This window comes from Chenopodium album, chromosome 26, assembly GCF_948465745.1.
Source record: "Chenopodium album chromosome 26, dcCheAlbu1.1, whole genome shotgun sequence".
Taxonomy (NCBI): Eukaryota; Viridiplantae; Streptophyta; class Magnoliopsida; order Caryophyllales; family Amaranthaceae; genus Chenopodium; species Chenopodium album.
Window position 1 is genome coordinate 7,200,198 of NC_137859.1, and position 19,673 is coordinate 7,219,870.

The 19,673-nt window shown below is 35.7% G+C and overlaps 4 protein-coding genes across 5 annotated transcripts; 2 read left to right on the forward strand and 2 right to left on the reverse strand.

Moving 5' to 3' along the window:
• The first annotated feature begins 1,130 nt into the window (after positions 1 to 1,130).
• On the forward strand, positions 1,131 to 7,207 carry LOC145617678 (uncharacterized). Its single transcript, XM_081672412.1, has 11 exons — positions 1,131 to 1,615; positions 1,868 to 1,964; positions 2,545 to 2,631; positions 3,768 to 3,881; positions 4,540 to 4,710; positions 4,874 to 5,340; positions 5,689 to 5,788; positions 5,883 to 5,942; positions 6,407 to 6,499; positions 6,597 to 6,716; positions 6,819 to 7,207. The coding sequence occupies exons 1-11, from the start codon at positions 1,581 to 1,583 to the stop codon at positions 7,134 to 7,136; spliced, it is 1,662 nt and encodes a 553-aa protein (XP_081528538.1). The 5' UTR covers positions 1,131 to 1,580; the 3' UTR covers positions 7,137 to 7,207.
• A 148-nt stretch (positions 7,208 to 7,355) lies between these two features.
• Positions 7,356 to 8,523, reverse strand: LOC145617679 (uncharacterized). Of its 2 annotated transcripts, none has more exons than XM_081672414.1 (3): positions 8,017 to 8,523; positions 7,842 to 7,886; positions 7,356 to 7,656 (listed from the first exon to the last, which is right to left on the reverse strand). In XM_081672414.1, the coding sequence occupies exons 1-2, from the start codon at positions 8,429 to 8,431 to the stop codon at positions 7,879 to 7,881; spliced, it is 423 nt and encodes a 140-aa protein (XP_081528540.1). In that variant the 5' UTR covers positions 8,432 to 8,523; the 3' UTR covers positions 7,356 to 7,656; positions 7,842 to 7,878. The 2 variants fall into 2 exon arrangements, with proteins under 2 accessions (XP_081528540.1, XP_081528539.1); XM_081672413.1 differs by having other exon boundaries at positions 8,022 to 8,518.
• Positions 8,524 to 9,139: 616 nt separating this feature from the next.
• LOC145617588 (protein HIGH CHLOROPHYLL FLUORESCENCE PHENOTYPE 173, chloroplastic-like) lies at positions 9,140 to 13,680 on the reverse strand. Its single transcript, XM_081672300.1, has 13 exons — positions 12,812 to 13,680; positions 12,192 to 12,404; positions 11,566 to 11,770; positions 11,198 to 11,273; positions 10,972 to 11,107; positions 10,756 to 10,860; positions 10,504 to 10,584; positions 10,318 to 10,407; positions 10,014 to 10,079; positions 9,852 to 9,908; positions 9,690 to 9,767; positions 9,563 to 9,610; positions 9,140 to 9,453 (listed from the first exon to the last, which is right to left on the reverse strand). The coding sequence occupies exons 1-13, from the start codon at positions 13,382 to 13,384 to the stop codon at positions 9,382 to 9,384; spliced, it is 1,800 nt and encodes a 599-aa protein (XP_081528426.1). The 5' UTR covers positions 13,385 to 13,680; the 3' UTR covers positions 9,140 to 9,381.
• Positions 13,681 to 14,932: 1,252 nt separating this feature from the next.
• Positions 14,933 to 18,628, forward strand: LOC145616725 (putative auxin efflux carrier component 1b). The gene is made up of 6 exons (XM_081671469.1): positions 14,933 to 15,617; positions 17,330 to 17,546; positions 17,644 to 17,729; positions 18,058 to 18,215; positions 18,380 to 18,456; positions 18,553 to 18,628. Exons 1-6 carry the CDS (start codon positions 14,933 to 14,935, stop codon positions 18,626 to 18,628), a joined length of 1,299 nt encoding a protein of 432 aa, XP_081527595.1.
• The last annotated feature ends 1,045 nt before the right edge of the window (positions 18,629 to 19,673 follow it).

The following is a 19,673-nucleotide window of genomic DNA, read 5'->3' on the forward strand; positions in this document are numbered from 1 at the left end:
AAAGCCAATTACCAAACAAGGCCTTTGTGTACTCTCTATGTACTCTCCAAACCTAAGAAAGACAAGAAATACATGAAGTTGTGGTGGTGGAGTAATGACATCGCTTCCCACCTCAATTCCCTGTGGTTTAACAATCGAGGAATTTTCCGTATCTTCCTCCTTTAGTGAGAGTCTATGAAACTAAAATGTAAAATTTTCTAAGATACTTTGTATTTTTTTTTTTTTTAGGTGAAGAACGCAATATTTAAATAACATGAAGCATTTTATATAAAATTTGGTTTCAAGTTTTATGGTTTTGTACCAATTAAAATTGGATTAAGCTGATTTTTATGCTTGATTTGTGCATTTACCAAGAAGTATACAATTGGCGTTATTTAATTTTACTGAGAAGTATACAATTCAAGTTATTTTATTTTTTTAAACATACATTTAGAATATTATCAATCCCAATAGAGGTGCCCTCCATTTTGCTCTTCTTAATATACTCGTACGTTATATACGATGTATCTGTATATTTTGCAAAGCATTGGTAATTAACTTTGTTGGAGTCAAAATAGTAATGGTAATTTCTAAATCAACCACATGACTAGCTAACTACTAATAATTGAATTTTTCGTTTTAGGAACTAATAATTGATCTTAAACCTAAACCTACTTTTCAATGGCTTTTTAGGTGGATTATTTGCAAGTCAAAATTTTCATCAAGAGTCATTGAACTTATGTTACAATATTAAATATGTAGTAACTTATTAACTTATACTATCAACCACTTTCCTATATTTATAGTGTGCCCTTGTGACATTGATTGTTACAAACTCTTTTTAGCACAAGTTACTTTTCGTTTCCATTTAAAATATAAACGTACAACATACTCAAGCAAATGACCAATTCCGTATATATATAGAGAGAACTTTAACATACTCCATAATTGGAAAAAGGTAAATCTAAGAGCTCGACTCATAATAGACTAGATATCCATATAAGCCTATAAGGTAATACATGGTAAACTTATTATAAACCCGATACACACGAGAGACTTGATTGATAATACGGAGAATAAATAGTAGTTGTTTATCCAAAAATAATGAGAAAAGCTACCTGTTTTGGTTAACACTATAGCAGGTTGATAAACAACAACGATATTGAGTTTATTGTGGAATTGTTGGAATAATGAAAAAGACTGCTAACTGTTCACTCAATTCATGTAATTAATGTCGTGGTTTTTGGCCCTTTTCTCAAATTAAGTTCACATGAGCCATAGTATTGTCACCCTCTCCATCTCTCATTTCTTGTCTTCTCCTGTCAATTCATAATTTGCATTTTACATGAAACTTCTCAACTTCTTCAATGTTACAGGCTTTAAATCCCTATTTTAAGCATTTTTTCGTCTTTAATCTTCTTGTTTCGTCTTTTTAAATTTCTGGGTTTTAAGGGTTTTCCTGTGAATTTTGCAGTTTTTTTTTTGTTTTTTTTTTTGTTTTTTTTGGTGGGGTTTTTTCAGTTTCTGAATTTAATACCCAGTTGCAGAATTCCGCCATTGTTGAAAAGCTTTGAGTTTTTGAGGGTCCCATTAAAGTATGCATGATTGAAGATATGGCTGCAACTTCGGCGGCTCTGTAAGTGTTTCTCTGTCCTCCTTTTATCTCTCTCTCTCTTTGAGTATTTAGGTTAATTGGTGTGTTTGAAATTGAATTTTCCCTCCTTTTTTGAGTAATTTATTGTATGGTTTAATGTGGGTTGCAACTGGGTACTGTTCAATTGATTGATTTCTGTTTGTATTGAATTAATTTCGAGAAATTTACTTTACTGCTATAATTCAACATATTTCTGTGTCTTACATGGTTTCTTTTTCATTCAAATGTCTGTAGAAATGATACTGCACTTGAGTATGCTTCTAGTGGTTCAGTTGATAATGGTTCCATTTCTCGGTTGGATGAGGGTCAGTGCCATTGGTTTTCTCCCAAGGTGAGGTCTCTAGTCTTCAGAAAGTGAAATAAGGAATGATAATGGTAATTTAACAAGTTATTATCGGTCTTTCGTAAGGTTTTTGACAATTAATTTGTAGTATAAGTTCAATTAAATGAATAATAGTTGTGGTTTTTTCGCAGCCGGATTGAAGGCCAGGAATTTGTTTATAAATTAGTGATGTAGCTAGGATTCAGGAGCCATAATTAGTATAGGGGCAAGGCATCACTACTGTACTTTTTTAGCTGAACTTATTGAAGCATGCATTTTTGCCATCATAGCATATAATGTGCAACACACATGAGCTTGAAATGTAGGTCTATGCTGGGTGAATATATGAGATTTGGTGGAGGCAGTAGATGGTACCTGGTGGGGACTTGCAATGTACAAGGATTATTTTCTGTTTCCTATAGTTTTAGATACATGATTGATTCACTTTCGACTTAAGAGTCCATAAGGGTGAAGCTTTGTCTATACCAAAGATTTTCCTTTCATTAAAAACATGGCTATATAAGTTCTAACATAATGCTGATCTTGCTTTCTTGTCTCTTGGGAGCTAATTATTTGTGATTTATGCTAGACAAACAATTATATTGAAGCCGGAAATGGGGGATACTATGGCAGAGGTGATGGTGCTTTTGATTACAAGTTTCAGCTTGAAAAAGATGTAAGTCTTGTTATTTATGTTTCTATTAGTATATTTGTTTTCAAAGAAGGCCTTCTGTTCTTCCCCAGCAATTTGCCAAATAATGTACTTGGGATATCTCTCTGCAATGTTAGAAGTTGAACTTACATTAAGAATCAGAAAGAACAAGGCATACATATTTTGCAGTCCGCAAACAAAAGTACTCATCTATATTCTGGTTAAACAGAATTTACTCGGTAGTCTCTGTTTCCAACATAGTTTAATACAGACTCTCACTTTAGTGTCTGAACTCATCCTGCTAATGTTGCACAAAAGATTGCTGTTTGTGGACTAAAGTGAAGGGTTGAGACCAGAATTAGGGATTGAAAAGTGTTTGGCCTTGGTCTTTTCTTATTGCCACTCTCTAATGTGGCTCTGTAGAAGTCTCCATGGTGTAGTACAACTTATACCTATGTTTCCTTTTAGTAAACTCTAGTTATTTACTTAATTCGGACGTGGCCTCTGGGAACTCTGTGAGAAGTCTGACATTGGATTATCATGGATGTTAAGTAACTCTTGGAGTGAAAGTTGATGTCCACAACTCTGATGTATTGCCTCATCTTGAAAAACAATTTGAACTTTCAGAAAGTTGATATGGGGCTGATGATAGTTCTAAACTTAGGGTAATAGGGGTAGTACATTATAGCATTGACCCTGAAGATTTGGTTTGTCCCCATGTTGCTACAGGACTGCTCTTATTGGTAGTTTGCACTTACAAAAACAACCAAAAAGATAAATACAAGCAATGCTTACAAAAAAAAAAAAAAAAAAAATTCCCACTCCAACTGGCAACACATGATCCCTGTCCATAGATTTTAATTAATTAATTTGGGTTAGGCTATTAATTTTCATTGGATACACATCCATTGTTTTTCTGTTATAACACCCCTGTTATCTGACTTAAAGAGAATTATATTTAGTCCATGCCGATAGCTGTGTTGTGAGGCGGCTAATTTTGTCCTAAACAGAAAGGAAAACCCTGTGTACTCTTACACAGTAAATTTGTACTATGACTTCACTGATACCCTGGCTATTATAATGTAGCTCTCAGATTTAGATACCATTTTAAAAAATAATTTATAACTTAGATCATGTTCTAATGTAAATTCTCTATTCAGGTCCAAAGTTTGCATCAACAGTTGCAGGAGGAAAAGGAGTTGCATGTGACTCTGGAACATGCTATCGAAAAGAATGTCATGGAGCTGTCTACTCCATCTCACTTTCCTCAGCGTGTATGTCATGCTTAAAGTTTTGTTTTTCAATCGTTTTTTGGTGTTGGCTCATTCTGAATCTCTCATTCATAAAAAACGATTTCAGTTATTCTAGGGCACCAGGCAAATAAACAATGCATAACTCATTTTCTGATACTCGCTACGTTTTAATAAATGCAACAATTTACTGGCAAATCTGCCAAGGCATTTAATTTTATATTAGTAAAAGCTAAAGGAAAGGTTAATAGTATGAAGGATTCCTCTTGACTAATCCATATATTAGTTTTTTAAAAAATAAAGGCAAATGTAGTATGTGAAGTGCAAAAGTCAAACAATTGCATAAAAAAATAAAAAAAAACCGAGGGAGTATATAATCTAGGGAATGTGGAATTTGGGTGAGGTGCTTTATAATATATGATGGTATTTTGGTATAAATCCTTCTCCCCCCCCCCCCCCCCCCCAAAAAAAAAAAAAAAAAGAAAAAAAGAATTCGAGATGGCAGTAATACTGTTGTCTTTTTGAAGGCAGTTAATGAGAGAGGGGGGGGGGGGGGGGTTCCATTATGGTTGTATATGTAGCTTTTGTGTACAAAATTATATTTAGACAGGCTGAGTTTTACTAACTGGTGACGGATTCTGTATTCTTCCTCAACTGAACATTTATTCTGATAACTATGTAGACAGTGGAGCTTTTGTCAAGTATTGCAGCACTAGAGGCCTCAATTTCAGAACTTGAAGAAGAGATGATTTCTCTCCATTATCAACTCAGTCAAGAAAGAAATGAAAGGAAACTTGCAGAATATCGTTTGCAACGTTCTTATTCTAAGAAGACATCTTCACCTTCCTGGCAGGTACCTACAAAAATATTGGATGGATGTTAATTACTCCCCTTGGAATCAGTATTCCATATCATTAATGGCATTATCTGCATGACTGCATAATCATCCACAACACTTAGTACCTGGATTTTGGTTGTGTTGCTCACCTAAATTTAAATAATTTATGCTTTTTCAGGGGAGCCAATTGTCTCCAAAAATGTATCCTAAGGATAGTGGGCATGTGAATGTTGGAAAGCTCAATAAGGAGCTTTCTTCTAAGGGTCTATGGAATCATCCTAATCGATTATCAGAGGAGATGGTGCGATGCATGAGAAGTATTTTTATCTCTTTGGCAGAATCTTCTCCTTCGTCAAACGATACCACAATGGATACCCCGAGTTCACCTCATTCTCATCCTTCGAACGCACCATCATGGTCATTATCTGAACACTTGATGGTTCCCATGTGGGCGAAAAGCCCACAGATTGATTTGCCGCGTGATTCTGAGGTGCTAGGAACAGAAAGTACTTTTGACCCTTATAAAGTCAGTGGAAAATTAAGTTGGATGGAAATTGGGAGATATGGATTGGCAACAGAAGTTTCTTGGATGTCAGTTGGGAAAAGCCAGCTGGAATATGCTGCAGGATCTCTGCGGAGATTCAGGTAAATAATCATCTTTTCTGCTTTGGTTCTTAGATAGCCACATTGGTTACTGATGGAGACATAGTTTGTCTTGTGTTCCACTCCCAAAGTCCACCTACTAGGCTACTAACAAGTTGGCATCTACAGTATTTGTTTTACTTTTAATACTAGTACATTTAACATAGAATTGATGGTATGATCTTGAACATGGTTATCAATGGAATGTTAGATTACTCAGAATAGTGAATATTTTTAAACTTTATACAACTTGCTTCATCAATCTTGTCAAATGAGGTTAAGAGGTCAAGACCTGATCATGGAACTACTGCTGATTAATGCATTATGGTTTCTTATTTTTTCTGAGGACAGGATACTTGTTGAGCAATTGGCCAAAGTGAATCCTATCCTCTTGAGCAGTGATGAAAAGCTGGCTTTCTGGATCAACTTATATAATGCCTTGATTATGCATGTGAGTTTCCTACATTCTGTTACTTTTGAGTAATAATGCATTTTGGTTGTTAAGATGCCAACCTTTTGTTTTGTACTGTTGTACCTTACTACAGGCTTATCTAGCATATGGGGTCCCACGAAGTGAAGCGAAGTTTTTTTCGCTGCTGCAAAAGGTTTGAGCACTGTTATCCATTTTATTTTATTTTTTATTATTTTAGGCCATTTTGGCCGATAAACCATTTTACTTCTATAAAGTGTTTATCCTAGAAACAATAGAAACCAGGACAAATTAACTACAAATGCCAACTCTTTCTCAATACTAGATGATAAGAGAATGCTTTGGGTTAATTAGTACTTATTACTCAATGCTAGAAAAGAGATGTTTTATGAACAGAGAATAAGTTAAGGAAGCAAGCGATACATATGTACAAAATTAGATTGCAACTTTAAGCTCCTGAACAACAGAGCTGATCAGTTGCTCCTTCTGCAAACTTTATTTAAACATGATGTTTTTTCATAGTAGTCATTGTAAAAAGTTCTTAAGATCCCCTGAGTCCAGTTGCTTGTGATTATAGTGCTTTTTTTGAAAGAAAAAAAAAAAAAAAAAAGGGCTTACATTAAGTGTCCTTGTTTTCAGGCAGCATATACCGTTGGAGGCCATTTGTTCAGCGCTGCTGTCATCGAGTATGTGATTCTGAAGATGAGACCACCTATTCACCGTCCCCAAATTGTACAGAACTGCCTTCTGATGCTTGTTAATCTAATTATTTTATTTCCTGATCGATTTTCACTCTGTGATGCTTCCTTTTAACTGTTTCCACCTTTAGGCTATGCTGCTCCCTCTTAATAAGCTAAAGGTATCAGAGGAGCAAAAGAAATTCGCAATCGATTCTTATGAACCAAATATCGCATTTGCCCTCAGTTGTGGGATGTACTCATCACCTGCGGTAATTCTCAACAAACGCTAGAAATCCTTTTTTCTTGTGTTTGGGTGCTTTTGTACTACCACCCTGATATCTGAAGTTTCTTGTTTCTCTTGCCGAATGTAGGTTCAGGTGTTCACAGCAAAGAATGTTAGAGATGAGCTTGAAGCAGCACAACGTGATTTTATTCGGGCTTCAGTTGGTGTGAGTAGCAAAGGGAAGTTGCTGGTGCCAAAGATGCTGCACTGCTTTACCAGGAATAACGTAGATGATTCAAAACTTGCTCAATGGATATCTCGTTATCTGCCTCAGGACCAGGCTGCTTTCATTGACCAACACATAACTCAAAAGCGTCAGAAACTCTTTGGCTCTCGAAATTGTGGGGTCCTTCCTTTTGATTCTCGGTTTCGCTACCTTTTTGTGCCTGAAATGGTTTACCAGTAATGGCATGCCTGTTCAGTGTAGTTCAGCATCAACTCTGCTTGAGTACATGGCGGTTTATATGCCACCCAGACCTGCAGTGTAAATCAGGAATAGGAGGGTATAGAGTGGGACAATGGGTGCTTTTTTTTTATCCCAAGGAGCAAAATTTAGTTCAAATTTCTGGTACATATAAATGTAAATACATATCAGTGTAATCATAGCTTTGTCAGTGCAAATAAATTTAGTTTCACCAATTTGAATGATATTGAATCATTACTTAAGTGAGTACAACAGTAGTCAGTGTATAATTACTATGTACACACCATTTCTGGTTTAAATCTCACAAAATTCATTTCTTTCATCAAAAATCACATAACTATCGACATTAACACAGGAATGACCATTATCCTCCTATTTGAGAGCAAAATCACAATGAAATGCTTAGGTGTAGACACTGAATGAAGTATGATGATCGAGATTATATCAACGTCTTTTATCTGCATCGTCGAGCAAGTTGCATATATCTGAACATTCCACCAAGCTGCACAACAGATAAATCCATCAAAGCATACAAATAGCAGTTAGAAACAGGTCTAAATATGAGAGGACAAATTTTCTCTCATAATCTTAAATACTACAGGCACAGAAAACCTCATTACAGAGGAAAATTATGTAGAGCTCAGCTCCAATAATCCTCATAATGAGTAGAAAAAGAAAACATCTTACCAATATTGTCGACTTCGAAATCCTTGCTTAAATACAATTATAGGCCTGCAATCAAATACCACAACATACAGAGTTATGGAAGCTCAATTTTGGTAAAATTTGAAATCAACTAGAGCCCATGAAAATCATGATATTCTATACTGGTGTTAGCGAACAAGGCCACTCTGTCACTTACAATACCTTCGAACATTTAGAGGACCTTCACCTGGGGAGCCATCGCCACCACGAATGCAAGTGCCAACACACTTAGTAGTACAAGACTCAGCACTCCTAGACTTTGGACGTTGGATTCTATTCTTCTTCATATTACTCTGATCACACTCCTTGTCCATAGGATCACAAGACTTCCCTGAAAGCTCTTGTGGTATATTGGAAAACGTTTCCTCGGAAGGCGGAGGTGTCGAAAGCACCACCGCAGCTGCTAGCATGCCAATCCCACTGATGGCCTGACAGTTCCATACATTTGCATTCCCATTTACACTTATGATCTTCCATACTGAAGGTGAGGGGGCAGAATGGGAATAATGATGGTATAGTTTTTTGTTGAAAGTTGAGGATTTGAGATTTTGGGTGTGTAAAGTTAGCATCATTTCAATGGTGGAATGAAAGGAAGTTGGGATTTGTGGATTAGATTTTCTTCCTTTTTGTTTTTTGTTTGGATGGGAGGATTTCCAATTTGGATTCCTGGACCCTGGTTAGTTTGGTAGGTTGTGTTTTGAACTTATAAGAGGTTTCGGGGTTCGAGGACCGTAGCAGACAGTTCCAAGTTGAGTTTATAATATCTTTAAGAGGTTCCGAAGAATTTAGCAGCAATTCCAATTCTGCCTCCAGCATGGAAACTCGGAAAGTATAAGGGCAATACAATTATTGGATTTATTTTATTTTATTTTTTTAAAAATGCGATAACAATTGTAGTGGAAAAAGTCAACCTATCTCAGAGAGTGGATTCAACAGTCTACTCTCAAATTTCGAGTTTAGAATTTTTAAAAAAAATGCGCTATATTTATAGAGTATTTCTTGTTGTTTCTTGAAGCGACCCTAAAGTCTTCCAATATTGGACACTTAGCTTGGATCTTGAGATTGACAAGTGTAGGTTTGAATTAAATATAATATAAGCAAAATTTTAATTGACTTGCTTCTAGGTTAGTTTGATTTCACATTTTCACTAACATAGTAACATATGCCATATTTTCAAGCAGGAATCTTTAATAATGGAGCCTTTTGATTAAATAATTTTGTAATTTATAGGCTTATGCACACAAATTAGAAATTATGAAAAAGAGCAATCCAATGAAACATTCTGAAAAGATACAAGGTCTTCATTTTCTATTTGCAGCAAGTGATACAAGGTTGGTATTGATATAATATCTGTTTACATCCAAGAAAAAAAATAATCACACAGTCTTTCTATCACATATATATATATATTGCTATACACAATTATATCATCAACAAAGGGAAAAATGCTCATCAAGTTGTTCTCAGTTCTGAAGCAAACGCCAATGAGACGATCAAAATCTTTACATTAAGGTATACTCCATTAGGTGTTCTTCTCAAGAACTGAGAGTGCCGGTGTCAAATAATTATTCGCCTTATCAGGCAGATGTGCCACCTGCAAAACACCCGAATCATAAAAAGTTGCATAAAAACTAACTGTAAAGAAGAAAAACCATTAAGCTAGAGATTTGATATAAGAGTTATGTAGGAGGATCATTTCTTACCAGTTCATAAAGCTCCTGACCTTGCTCAGCCACATACTCATAGCATACCTGAAATTTTGCAGTAAGATAAAATACATCAGGAATGTTTGAAATGCTTTAATTAATCATGACTTCAGTATTAACTCACATCAAAGCTCTTATTTCTGGCTGTCGAATCATGCAATGCCTTCACACAGATATCGGCAACATCAGCACAACTTATTCCCTGCAACCAGTTAAGATGGAATCAGAAAAACCAACAAATATATTGAGCCTTACAGTTTTGTTAGCTCTTTCCTGTTATGTTCACCTGGGAAATTCGGTTTCCCTGGTCAAATATCAAAGCACGTTGCCCCCCGGGCTCTTCCTGTGAAACAAGTTAAACATACACATTTAAGTCATACCACTTTATTTAAATTACAAAGTGTGTGATTTGAACACAGGTGATATATGCAGAAGACGTTGAACATACCATCAAAGGACCAGGACGGATAATTGTATAACCAAGTCCCGATTTTCTCAACAAATCTTCACCAGCCTACAAAGGAGGTAAAATGTAAGTATAGCACAATACACCCTTCACCTGATCTTTAGTGAAATAGTGAACTAAATTGATCTTTACAAAACTAATTTTTACTGATCAAAACTGATTTTACTGATCAAATTTGATGATATTAGATTACGTAAACTTTACATAGTCTTATATTCAAGAGTTGAAGAGAGAAACTAAGTGTATGGAGAGTTTTAAATAATACTGTTAAAGGTAAGACACATACCTTCTTAGCTCTCAAAACCTGCTCCCTTCTCGAGGTCTCTATTCCTGATCCTGTACACGATACCAAGATGAAATCTGTTTCCTGACCGCTCTGCACATATGGATAGATCATATCAGAATGTTATGAAACCTGTAAGAACTTTTCTGTGTTCTTAAGGCACTGAAATAAAAACAATGCTGAACTCACGGGCAAGGCTTTTATGTATTCCAAGATTAGCTCGAAATTTCTTGGGTCTTGCTTCATCCCATTAGGCCCTTCAACAGGTCTCTGCACCAAAATTCATGATGAGGAAATTAGCAGGACTCGCAGAACATGTGGTATAATGAAACTAAGAAGCCAAGTACATGTTTCTGTGCCATGGTAGATGTTTGGCCAAAGATTTTTGCATCAAAAACACTATAAAGATCAATGTGTATTAAAGGAAGATGTTTATGTTACCTGTCTTCTAGGCTCAAAGCGAATGGTCAAAGTGTGCGCAAGAAATGGATCCAAAGGTGGATCACTTGGATTCACTGGGCGAAAGGCTGAAAATGGAACTCTGACCTTCCAAACAGTAAGGGGAGAAATACAGGTTTCAGATACAGTACAATTAGCCCTTACAAAAGAAATTTTAAGAGGAAATATACATATTAACATTACTTATAGATTCTGTACCCTGCAAAAGCCTGCTTTTGTATTAATTCTTGCAAAATACAATTTGCTTTGGGTTGAATCCGCAAGAGGACCAGTTTCAAGGATTACAACATAAGAACGACCGTTGCCTCCAACAGAAAGCACTAGACCTTCATACCTGATCATCATACATACTCAAAAATTAATGCCAAAGTATCCATCACATAATATGAGGTACAATACTTAGTAGGACTTTGGAGAAGCATACCTGTCTAGAGTAGAACCCAAGGGAAGCGAAAGCTTTCGTGATAGTTCCACATATCCTCCTCTGGTGAAAACATATCCTTAAATGAAAATGGTAGATTAGAGATACAGAAACCTTAAAATCCCTTCCACAGCTTTTTTAATGATCAGTAAATGTCAGCTGCATATTTTCCTTATTGTTCAGTATCAGGATCATTAACCGGACTAATTGTTATAGTACTGAATCATACAACAGTTTCCCATCCAGGCCATGGTTATCAGGCCTAATTTTACATGAATTTGCTTCAACAAGATTCTTTAGAACAACTATGTACATTAGTCTTTCTTTAAGCACACATGACATAGCCAGTAGCCAAAAACAGAAGTATATACCAGAGAAAATGGCAAGGCCGTTCTCATTGAACTCAAATTTGGCTTCCATTCCTCCATCATATTTGCTGGCCACCACATCCTGGAAATAAGTCCCTTGGCGTACTTCCCATCCCTCTAGTGAATCTTTCGATTTAAATTTTGCAATCAGAAGTTTGCTTTTGCTGCTTTTACCTGCTCTTAACTGTGCCAATTTGTTGTTGTAGTCCTGTAATGTACACCGATACATCAACTCCTCCTAATTACTTCCATAACTCTCCATAATGTAATTGTGATTTACGACAAAATATTCCATTGAAATAGTAGCTTTCTTTTGTTAAGTACTCGTTATAAACGTATAAAAAACCAAACAGCAATGCACCCTATGGGATGAACTCTACCATCACACCATCTTCCGGTGACAAATAGCATCAGACCAACCACAAAGCCGAACTTATAGGAAGGATGACACTTAAAGGAAGGCACTGATTAACACTAATACAACTCATCCTACAACCAAACACTAATACAACTCATCCTACAACCAAACACTAGTTTTACACTAATTTTAGTACACAACTACACATTTTCAAAGCTATCAATGAATGTACTCACAGAAATTACCATCAATACTACAGACAAGTTAATACCTGAAAGGCTTTCGCAGCATTATATACTCCACGGTTGTCAACTCTGTTGAGATCCCCTGTAATGGCAGAACGAGCAGTGGCACAATAGATGATTTTACTGCAACCTTCCACCGCATTTTGGAGACTAACAGGATCTCCCACATCCCCAACCACTAGTTCCACTGATCTCGGCATCATATCCATCACTCCTTGATCAATTCTCCTCACCAAGCCCTAGCATTCATTCATACATATCTTTCAACTTAAGAGTAAGCTTAACTAAGAACAATCAAATGAAAAATTAAACTTTCCTTAGACTAGTATATAGCATTCATCAAATTCAATCTTAGTAATTTTAAAGTTTGTTTCACTCCAACTTCATCAACAATAATGTCATAACGCAATATTATGAACTACACTATTGTTACACAAAATAACATCCAACTCAATTTCAATTTGCAATACTCTCTTAAATAAAAAGCATAACATTGATTTTGTATAAGACTTGCATTAAAGTAACAATTCAATATCAAAGTACTAAGGTAACATACACATTTCAATTCGTAAGGATAAGACTGCATACATCTAACTAAATCGCGACATAAAACAACAACAACAACACATTTGTAACAAAATTGTACCTTAACAGCATAGCCTCGAAGCATGAGCTTACGAACAACAAGGCGGCCAATACGACTAGTAGCACCAACAACAAGAACAGTAGTATTCTGAGCACCAGGAATAGGTGCACCATCTCCATACACCAACAAATTATTACTACTACCATCATCATATTCAGTCCTAGAAATCTGTCCCAAGTTTGAAAACTTTTTCCAAACCTCATCGAATATCTGCCTCGATTTCCTCCCTAATCCGACCGGATTAACCGCCTCATCAAGCCTTTTAATCACATCATTATTACTCTCATTACTACTACTCTTCCCACTCTTCTCTGTTTCAACTTTACTGACAATTTGCTCCTTTTTACTACCATCAACAACATTATTATCTTCTTCCTTATTAAATTTCTTGTTCTTTTTTGTCATCTTGCTGTCTTTCTTCCCTGTACTGCTGTTTTCTGTACTTGCAGATGCTCTGACAATCTGGGTTTTCCTGAATTTGTCAGTTGATATGAAATTTACCCTCTTTCTGCTGTTGCTGTTTTTTGTTGCAGCTAACAGATGAATTGCTGTTGCTGCTGCTGCTGCTGCCATTTTTATTTACTGAAAATTCAAAATTTTGGGTTAGTTTGTAAATTGAATTTGATATTGATGATCATGAATTCATTGAAAAATGGTTGAAAATTAGTATAGTATGTATGTATGATAATAATGGAGGAAGAAAGAATTTGTGATGATAAAGATTAGAACTTGTTTATGTGATTTTCACAATTATATTTTTCAAGAATCTAGATTACAAATGGATAAAGAATTTGTGATGATAAAAATTTGGATTTTGTGTAGGTGTTTTGGGAGGTTCCCAGAATCTGAAACTGTGAATGGCCACCATCAGAAAGTGTTGATGCAAAACTAATCTGAAAAGTGCACTTGTCCACCACATAAAAATGGTGTGGCCCCCACCCATTTTGTGGCTAAAGAAATACGATTTCTAATTTTTTTACTTCCATTGACCAGTTAACGCAAAATTTTGACAAATTATATCTTTAATTATCAATGAGTATAAATTATAAAAAGTTACTCGTAGTATTCATAAATACCCATATAACTAAGGGTATGTTCGGTTCACCTTATTTTCACTTATTTCAGGTGTAATAAGTACAGTTAAGGTCTGATAAATTCAGATCAGGTTTGATAAGTTCTGATAAGGGTTACCCAAGTACAAATTACAAATAAGGTCTAATAAGTTCAGGTAAGTTCAAATAAGTTAAGATAAGTTTAAATCAGTGAAAATCAGGTGAATAAAATACACCCTAATCTGTATATTTGATCTTATTTACAAGTATAAAGTACAACTTTTTCTTAGTGAACTTTCTTTTCAAATTGAGGTCTTAATTCAATTAAAGATCAAATTAAAAAAAAAAAAAAAGAATACACTAGAACCAAATATTTACCTTATTTCTCATTTTGGATATAAAGATTGTTCAACATGGATCTTTCAAATCAAGATTAGCTTCAATCAATTCTATTCAGGTTAGGTTAAGATAATGAGCTAGCCACCGTAACCATGTTACACGGATTGGGTCAAAATTGGGCTGGATTTATTAGTTATTGATACTATTTGAATCATCTTGTTGGGCCAAGTCCACTAATAAAAATATATAATGAGATAGATATTGACCATATTGTACATTTCACATCTATTGCCAAATGTTATTGTTTGCTTAAGCCTTAACGTTATTTGTTCATATCATGATTTTCAAAGATCCGTATTAAATGCCATGCACCTAGCTAGTTATTATTAGAATTAAAACAATAATTATATTTTCCTTATATTTATTTTAGTCCAAAAATTTTCTAATACACCTAATACTTAGCTGTCAGTTCAATTATTCTTCTCTCAGTCCATGTTGAATTGTTGAGGCAGTTTTTTTTCTTCCTAAAAAAACTTATATATAACGCGTTACATACTTCTTAAAAAACTTATTAGAAACCATACTATTATTCTTCTGAAAGAGGATTTTCTCCAATTACTACTACCTTTACCAGAAATCTTAAAGTAACTGGACGCGGTTCGCGTCCAGTTACTAGAGAAAATCCCGATCAATCTTATCATATCAAAGACAAAAAAATATTAGAAATTCGATGATTTCTTGGGAAAATCTATACCATGTATTATCAAACGTGGTACCACTATATGTCGTAATGATCTTAGCTTATAGTTCAGTAAAATGGTGGAAAATATTTACCCCAGACGAATGTCTAGGGGTTAATAGATTTGTAGCCCTATTCGCGGCACCATTTCTATCTATCAAATTCATCGCAAACAACAATCCTTACTCGATGAACTACCAATTCATAGCAGCAGATACACTACAAAAAGGCGTAGTAATTGTGATCCTATTTTTATGGTGCAAGCTAAGCTCAAGAGGTTCTCTTGAGTGGTGTATTACACTATTTTCTCTTTCGACTCTAACAAACACACTTGTTATGGGCATCCCTTTGTTAGAAGGAATGTACGGCGAAAATCCCTCTAAATCTTTGATGGTGCAATTATCTGTGATACAATTTATTGTATGGTTTCCTTGTTTGTTGTTCTTGTTTGAATATAGAAGCGCGACATTGTTAGTCCCTCAAAAACGTTGTGAGAATGAAAATGGTAATGGTTTAGGGTTTGATGAGGAGGTACGAATTGGTGTTGGTGAAGCTTCTCTTCCTATTGAAGCAAGTGAGATTAATGAGGCTAATCGAAGAGGTAACGATAATTTGATTAATGATGGTCACGATCACGATCATGATCATGATCATAGAGGGAATACTAGCCCTAAAGGTTAGCTTCCAACTTTGATTAATGTTTTTTTTTTTTTTAAAATTAAAATGCATTAGATAAACTTTAACGAGGTAATTTGATACAAATATAAGCAATTTTATTAGAAAAAAATTATTCTGTATAAGATTTTTTTCATGTTCAAGTGGGGTCAAAGGACCCCACTTGATTACCATACATGCATCCGCCACTAGTTCCCTCCATCCCAAAATTTTGTTACAACTTACGTTTGGCTAATTGGAATGGTGGATTTTTCTAAAAAAGTGTTTTCTCTCTCTAAAAATCCTCTCTCTTCTCTCTCCCATAAACCGCCGCTCCTCTTCCTCTTCTCCGGCTATGAGGCTCGCCGGCGGGCGTGTGGCTCACCGCCCACGCCACAGCGTCGGCGAGCCTCCGATCTACCCCTTTAGCTTGTTTATTTCTTTTTCCGTTATGGTTTTTTGTTTTTTCAGCCTTTCATCTTGCGCCGCACCGCCTCTTCGTCCGCCGCCGTTGTTCTTCTCCGACTATGAGGCCGGCCTGCCGTCGTTTCTTTGTACCGCCTCCCCGCCGCGCCTACGCCCCACCCCTTTGTCCGTTGCCGCGACGTGGTTTACGAGAACAAGGAGGGGGAGTTTCCTCCCTCTGAGTCCCTTGTGTAGGGCCGTTCTAAGTCCCTCGTGTAGGGTTGTCGTTGCAGCGGCTCAGGGGCGTGTGGGGTTCGGGCTTCTCAGGCGGGCCTCGGTGGTCCGTGCGTTTATTTCCGGCGGTTCGTGGGCTGGGTCGGTGAATCCCAGAGCGTGGGTGGTGGGACTCGGTTTGGCGGCGGGGTGGGATGTTAGGGTTTCGTTTTTTGTTTTAGGTTTTAGTTTTCGTTCTGTTTTTCCTTTTAGAAGTCGTTGTGTGCTTTTTAGTTTTATTATTTTTTCTGTTTGTGTGGTGTGTTGGAGTGATATGGGGCTTGCAGATCGGTGTACCGATCTTCTGGTGCAGGATTTAAGCCGGGTTTTTTGGCTATGGGGCTTCGGTTTGATCTTCTGTTGGTTTGGGCTAAAGGGTTTTGCTTCCATGCCGATATCCGTGTTTGAATCGGAGTTGATCTTGTCTATGGTGAAGTGTACGACACCAATTTTGATTTCAGGTCGAGGAGTACGGGATTCTGAGCCAATGAAGGTTCTCGTCGGAAATTACATCATATTGCCTGACCCCCTTGCAAGAGGCTGCATAGGACAGCGTTATATGAGCCAAGGGTACTTAAGAAAGTCATTCTGCGCGTGCAATTGTAGTTTCGTTTATTTCGAACTTGTAATTGGTTCGGTTGTCTTTGTATTGTTCGATTATGATCTCTTATGTAAGTGCCGTATGGCTTCTTATTAATGAATATAATCTCCCCCCTTTCAAAAAAAAAAAAATTGGAATGGTGGGATTTCTCAAAAAAAAAAAAAAAAAAAAGAAATGGTGGGAATGTGAGATTATTATAACTTAAAAGATGTATGTTTCTTAGTGAACTTTACTAGCTAGAGGGAGCATTCTCCATCTAGAATTAATTGTCACATTGCCTCAATTTTTTTTATACTACCTCCGTTACATATTAGTTGCAACTTTGGGCAATATTTGTGAGAGATAAAATATTCCAAAGTTGCAACCAATATGTAACGGAGGTAGTATAAAGGATACATTACTAAATATTGATCTATATAAGCACTAAATATTTATGATTGCACTATTGATGCCAGGCTCAACTTTGCAAGAATTGGGTCCTAGATCGACGATGGTTGATCAGGTCCATCCTGAAACCGTGGCTCAACTTGAACTCGAACCCAAACCCAAGGAAACAATTCCTGCTGGTGCGGCAACTGGGCTGATTTTGGTCATGGTTTGTAAGAAACTAATGAGGAATCCTAACTTTTACTCTAGTGTTATAGCCTTTATTTGGTCCTTAATCTCATTCAGGTGAATCAGATAGAACTAACATTATACTATTATTTATTTGATTTGTTTCACATGTACTAGCCTGATCTTAGTAAATTTTTTTTCCAAATTTTTGTAGATGGCATGTACAAATTCCTGCAATTGTGGACAACTCAATTAAAATTCTCTCTGATACAGGATTAGGGATGGCAATGTTTAGTCTTGGTAAGTTCAATGTTTAATTTTCTCTTTAAAATATGCTGGTCATTTTGCTTTGCTAAGTTATTAGAAATTGAACAAAGGTTCGCGTAATCTTGTTCAAGTTTCAGATTCAACTACTTTATAACGGGAAATTCCCTGTTTCCAAAATAAATGTATAGTATCTGAAACTTTGTACGAGTATTGAATTATTGATTACATATAGCCATACTAGACCTACCCAAGATAAATTACTTCATTATAAAAATTTACCATACTCTAATCAAAAGTACCTCGATATTAATTCAATTATATATAATTGAGCACATCTCTTGTTTCATGTCAAAATGTGTAGGTTTGTTCATGGCTTCACAACCAAGGATCATTGCCGGTGGGAATGCATCAGCTGCCCTTGCTACGGCGATGAGGTTCCTTGTTGGCCCCGGTATTACGGTAGCTACTTCATATATTGTGGGGTTAAGAGGAACCCTGTTACAAATCACCATCATGCAGGTAATTAATGAAATCTTTACAGTAGTCGTTTGAAATATGACTACTATAATGCAAATTTTCAAAAAAAAAAAAAAAAAAAAAAAAACTATGAATTCTACTTTCTTTTTGAATGAATTCATACAAATTTTCTAACCATTGCAAATATTTACTAATTTGATTTATAGGCAGCTCTGCCACAAGCAATTGTCCCTTTCATCTTTGCTCGAGAATACAATGTTCATCCTGGCATTCTTAGCACTGCGTATGTTCCTTTTAAACTCCAATTATTATTCATTTAACAAGATATAATTATACCTTTTTTCTTTGTGTTAATTATTTTTATGATTGTTTGGTGCAGGGTTAGCTTTGGCATGTTGATATCTTTACCAATTACATTGGTTTATTACATCTTATTGGGGCTTATTATAAAGTGACAAAATTAACAATACCATGTTGATATTAGAGAGTGATGCATGGTTATGTATTATTACTTTGTTTGTTTTTATGGTATGTAAGTTGAAGGGTCGGGAGTCGGGACCCTTCATGGATTAATTTAGCCCAAATTAGCAGGCCGGACAATTTGGGAGAATGGAGGAAAAGATAACGGAATCTTCTCCCCAAGTTTCGTCCCTAGTGGAAATTGAACCTCAAATATCATGCTTAGAAGGTGTTCGTTCTCCTATCCACTAGATCAAGCTTAGTTTGGTGATTATGAATTGAGAATTGTTGAGCGGAGAATATTAAAGAAGAGAGATATATTGATAAATGCCCCAGATTGTACCTTGTATGTAAGATATATTAGCTGCCAAATTCAAGATATCGACCGGACATGTTTCTTATTTTTTACTCTTTGATAAATTAGGCCACGACCTTGTGAGAAAACCGTCTTGATATGTAGTAGGGTATTATTTGCGTGGTTGGTTTAGTTTTGTTATGTTACATTGTGTTATTTGCTTATTTTAGAATTGACTTAGTATTATATTGATACATAAAGCTTGGAAAGTTGGAATATGTGTGTCTATCAGCCCATGGTTAGATAAAAGATTTGTATTATGATTATGTGGAAGGTGGTCAAGCCTCTTCTATTGATGTTGCCATAAGTTTCATATAGAGTACTCGATATGGATTAAACCACGTTTGGATACAAGCAATTAATATTAAACTAATTCAATACAATTTGACCTTTTTGACTCTAGCAAAAAGGAATACAACAATTAGGAATCGATTTGATTCACAAATTCACAATATTCAGATTTTCTTGAACTCCATGACATTACCTTCTCTAGTTTTCCCTAATAAAAGCAAATATTTATGGGCATACAATTCCGTGTCCAACAGTAAACAATAAACTAAAACATAAAATAAATTCTAACTATCCTAAAACAAACTATGTAGACAAAAGATAAACTTTCCTAATTTTTAATTTTGTATTAAAAATAATTTAAGTACAGCAAATATAATTTTATTTCAGTAAAAATA